This window comes from Micropterus dolomieu, linkage group LG09 (genome assembly GCF_021292245.1).
Source record: "Micropterus dolomieu isolate WLL.071019.BEF.003 ecotype Adirondacks linkage group LG09, ASM2129224v1, whole genome shotgun sequence".
NCBI lineage: Eukaryota > Metazoa > Chordata > Actinopteri > Centrarchiformes > Centrarchidae > Micropterus > Micropterus dolomieu.
In genome coordinates, this window is record NC_060158.1 from 8,298,700 (window position 1) to 8,303,868 (window position 5,169).

A 5,169-nucleotide genomic window follows, 5' to 3' on the forward strand; every position below is an offset into this window, starting at 1 on the left:
CAGGCCAAACACAAAGCCCAAGAGGGAACCACCAAACGCCACCACAAAGAAGGAAACTGAAAAGAGAGGGGGAAAGGACACATGTTCATGTTATCCAGTATAATTTGGACTATAATAGTTTTGATCCAAAACAGCCCTCTGTAAACATGTCTGCATTCATACAGCATCTCTGAAACCAGTCCCAAAACAGGCATGACCAGTACACCACAGGTATAGTGACATTTTTATTAAATTAAGTTAATTTAACTAAAGTTCAGAAACAAGACCACACTTCTCTCTCTCACACAAACTAACCTAACCCATGCTTCACCCATTTCATCCACCTGTGCCTTTCTAATCCAATCACCTGCACATACCTATATAAGCCTGTCCAAACCCTTTCTCTCCCGTTTGTCTCAGTTCTCACACCTCTCCCCCCCAAACCCCTTTTCTCTCCTCTCTCAATGAGCAGCACGATGGCCCAATTGACGGAACCGTGACCTCACAGCAAGAAAGTCCTGGGTTCAGGCGTCATTCATCCCAGCCTTTCTGTCTGGAGTTTGCATGTTCTGTGTGTGTGTGTGTGTGTGTGTGTGTGGCCGGGCACTCTGGTTTCTCCTCACCATTAAAGACATGCGTGCTAGAATTTGTAAAAAAGTTGTTGCGGCTGACTGTCAATGAAGGAGAAACTGCCACAGTTTGCTAAACACGGGAGAAAACTGCTGACACGCACAGAATGATACTCCAATACATTTCCGATACACCGTTTGACCCATTTATTTTCCATTTCACAGCAATGCACAACGGTTCCACTTATATGTTGTTTAAATAAGGCCAAGTAAGGTGAACAGGTGAGTGCACCTACTTCTCACCGTGTCCTACACACCCACATAGACACCCACCACCCAAGTGCCAATGCAGTGTGCCAATACAAATGAAGAACATGAATATGCAAACACTTACATTTGTGGCTCCTACAAAATTGTTCTTTTTCTACCACAGGAACCACAAGGGGATCATAAAGCAAGTCTCGACCCCAGGGTTCCTAGCCACTACAACCCAGACCACCACCTTCATCCCTGCCTTCTCAACCAAAGTTCCTTTAGACAATCAGCCTTGTCCTACCAAGCAGCACGTACCTGGAACACGACACCCACAGAACTAAGAAACATCCAACGAAGGTTAAAGTCAAGGGCAACTGGACTTGGTTGACCAGTATCTTCAACCAAGTCCAGTTGCCCTTGACTTTAACCTTCGTTGGACAACTATGACCTGGATGACTGAGAAACATTTCTTCTCTCACCACCTTTTTGAAAGCTATAAAACCTTGGTTACTGGACAGTCAAATATGCCGTCATAATTTGCAGTCTGTCATTGTTTTTACATATTCCTGTGCTAACATGCTGATGTATTTTACGTATTTGAGCTTGTCCGATTTTGTCTGTGCTTTTGTAATTCGTGCTTTTATGTTTTATCCATGTTCATGTGTTGTCTGCTTATGATTATGTTTTTAATGTTTTCTGTCTGCCATGTTTTAATGTTTCCTTCTTATAACACCGTCTGTACGGCTAAATCTGGCTCATTTAAATTTTGGACATCGCCCTTGCCCTTGTGTTCATTAATGTTCACTGTCTGTTTTAAATAAACAAACAAACAAACAATCATCCCTCCCCCCTCAAGCCCTCCACCCCTTCCCCCTCAATCCCATTATCCCATCCTTCCTGAACCTTCTCACTAACCAAAGAAACCATCTGTTCTAACTCCCAATCGGCATGATCTTAGTTAGTGTATGGGTAACTAAATATCACTGCTTACTTATTCCTTTAATGATCTCCACAGCATTAATTTTGGATCCTCCCAGTGACACAAATGCATCAAATACATTGAAGAGCACCTAGGAGAAGAAGAAGAAAATTAATTTTCCATTCTTTGAAGGTAGAATAAGATAAAGAATGGACATGACATGTAAACTGAGTCAGTAAATTTCAAATGCTTTCTTCTTATTTTTGTCATTATTCCTTATCTGCAGCTTATTTATTGTCATTGAATTGTCATGTCCACATAGAATGACAGACCAGGGAACGAAAAAGCAGTGTGCAGATAATTCTTTGTATTTTGGCACAGATTGTTGTTACACACCACCTGAACAAATGAAGGTTAAAAGTACCTTTTTGTTCCTTTTCCTCCCTGTAGTTTCATGATTCATAAGACATACAAGTAATATTTCTTATTAGAACAACCACTTCAAAGAGCACTTTGAATGACCAGTTCAGGCAAGATGGCAAGACCTCAGTCTGGGTAAAGGTCCTTACTTTGAAGAGCAGAATGTTTGCATTCTTTACAATTCATGTCTTGGAAGTGTACTTTCGAATGATGGATGTCTCAGCAAACTCCCAAACTGTTAAGCGAAGTATTGTAACATACGAACCACTGTCACGCCGTCGCTGAGCAGCGACTGTCCAAACACCAAGATGAAAAGGACCTCGTTGACATGAACTTGCTCAAACACGGCAATGACTGCTACAGGGTCCACACCGGCAACCACACTGCCAAAGAGAAGATACTGGAGCAGACTGATGTCCACGTTACCTATAAAATGCAAGACAGGAAACACGCTAAATCTGGCTTTTATTTAATGTAGCTGAGCAGGAAGTTGAAAGGACCTGTGGGAGATCAGGCCCTTTAACCACCCTACAACCCAATAGTTGCCTTAAAATCTATGACAGGCCCTTCTGCACCAATTTGGCCATACCAGCGGCATGGTTCTATGGATGATAAAATAAGTCTGATAATCTACCACTCTGGTCCAGATTAATATCTCAACAACTACTGGATGGTTTGTAATTTGATACAGACAATCATGGTAATAACTAGAATAACTCCAGCTCAGGCCTCTTTCCAAACCCTCTAAACAACTTTAATTATTTGTCACCCAGTGTAGAGGCTTCCAAAGCCTGACAATATTAGTACACCTTTTTTGTAGCCTATATTTGTTTACATTTTAGCAAACTAGCACCGCTAAAGTAGTAGTACTTCCTGCTTGCAAAGCACCCATGGATGTACAGGCAACTATCACTGATACTTTGAAACGTGATGATTGTCAGGCAAGTTCTGCCGTAAAAAAGAGTGTATTTTTACTAGGATTTCAAAGCAGGTTCATGGATGTTTATTTGTTACTGGATATAATAATTAGTTGGAAAATGTAAGTCATGCTGAATCTAAAAACATTTGTATAATGTCTGTGTGTTCAGATGTGACTCAGTTATAACTCAGAGAAGGTGTGTTATTTGGTTTACATGGTCACTCCGATTCATCCCATTTCTACAATCCACCACAAATTCAAAGTCTCCACTAGAAATAAACTACAGAAAAAATCAGTGGCAGGCAACCTCCTGAAGTGAAATAAAGTAAAGCTTACCCATGGCTCCTCCTTTGGCGCACCCCCACAGCGACAGCCCCAAGGTAGCGGCGTTCCAGCAGGTCCCGACTACGGTGTAGATCAGGATGGAACCCAAGTTGCTGAAGAAGAGCTTGTTTGGCATGGCGTAGCCCGTGTCCAGGATGATTTGAGGCAACAGATATAAGAAGAAGACGCCTGGGCTCAGCCTGAAGCTCTGCATCTTGTCTGCACCCCAAACCATCCCACCCAGAATAAAGCCGCAGCAGATGAGTAGGCCACTCTCTGGGATCACATTGCTTACATGATGGTTGGCCTCGATGACTGAGAAGAGAAGAGAACAAAAGGATGTTTTTTCTTTAAATTGGTCAAAAACTAAATTTAATCTGAGAAAATGTCCTTCATTTAGAACTGTGCCAAAGTCAGACTGAACTACGTGACAACATATGGGTTTGTTCTTCTCCTGTTTTACGCACTCTTGTTAACTATCACTATCTTTTCACTACTTCTCTTGTGTCTTCTGACAATACAACCAGCAATTGTAGATTTAAAATACCAATTAGACAGAATTTTCTTGAGATTCAGGGCAAGTCTATCTGTATTCAATTTAGATTGTAGTTTAAACCATAAAATGCAAACATTTGCAAATCAGAATCAGAATCAGCTTTATTGCCAGGTATGTATACACATACGAGGTATTTGACTCTGGATTGTACAATGCTCACGATGTGCTTAATTATACAACAACACAACAATACAGTAATAAAATCAAACACGGGCTACAGTATAGAAAGCACATATATACACATTATAAACAAAAACAGACAGACAGATTGAGACAATAGTGCAATAGTGCAATGAGAAGAGTGCAAAGGATGCAGGAGAAAATTATTATTATCATTAATGTTATTATTATGTACATGTTGGAGGTGGATGTGATTCACAGGTGAACATACACATACAAGCATACACATGTACACAGTGTGATGAGTGCAAAGAATGCTGGAATAAATAAGTATAATGTGCAGGTGTTATGTACGTGAGGTAGGTGGATTATACAGTATATACAATATATACAATATGAACAGAATGAACAGCTTTGAAATGGAGAATGATGAATAAATAAATAAATGGTAAGTGGTAGCCAGTTCCTGACATTGTGAGTCTGAGTCAGCTGTTCATCAGAGTGATGGCTTATGGGAAGCTGTTCCTGTGTCTGTTGGTTTTGGCGTACAGTACTTTGTAGAGGGGAGGAGCTGGAACAGGTTGTGTCCGGGGTGAGATGTATCTGCAGTGATGTTTCCTGCCCGTTTCCTGAACTGGAAATGTATAAGTCCTGAATGGAGGGCAAGTTGGCACAGATGATCTTTTCTGCAGTCCTGACTGTCCGTTGTAGTCTGCTCCTGTCCATTTTGGTGGCAGATCCAAACCAGACAGTGATGGATGAGCAGAGGACAGACTGGATGATGGCTTTGTAGAAGTGGATCAGCAGCTCCGTAGGCAGGTTGAGCTTCCTGAGCTGGCGCAGGAAGTACATCCTCTGCTGGGCCTTCTTGATGATGGTGTCAGTGTTGGGCTCAGGGGGCCTGTAATGTCCTTCAGGTGGGCCAACACCAGTCTTTCAAAGGACTTCATAACTACAGATGTCAGGGCGACAGGAGGGAACTTCACACAGCTCCAGTGATCTGTGGAAGGTCTGTGTGAAAATGGGGACTAGCTGGTCTGCATGGTTGAGTACCAGCAGAGTTGGGGGTTAGTGAGCATCCGCAGGCCTTTCCACACTTACGCAGGAC

At 42.0% G+C, this 5,169-nt stretch overlaps 1 protein-coding gene across 1 annotated transcript in view; it reads right to left on the reverse strand.

The window, feature by feature from the left end:
• Nucleotides 1–5,169, reverse strand: part of LOC123976379 (sodium/hydrogen exchanger 3-like) — a 20,396-nt gene that overhangs the window by 8,001 nt on the left and 7,226 nt on the right. Inside the window, exons 2-4 of the mRNA XM_046058493.1 lie at nt 3,398–3,700; nt 2,408–2,568; nt 1,795–1,873 (exon numbers count right to left, since the gene is read on the reverse strand). Coding sequence (XP_045914449.1) covers nt 1,795–1,873; nt 2,408–2,568; nt 3,398–3,700 — 543 coding nt within the window. The remainder of the gene's footprint in view (nt 1–1,794; nt 1,874–2,407; nt 2,569–3,397; nt 3,701–5,169) is intronic.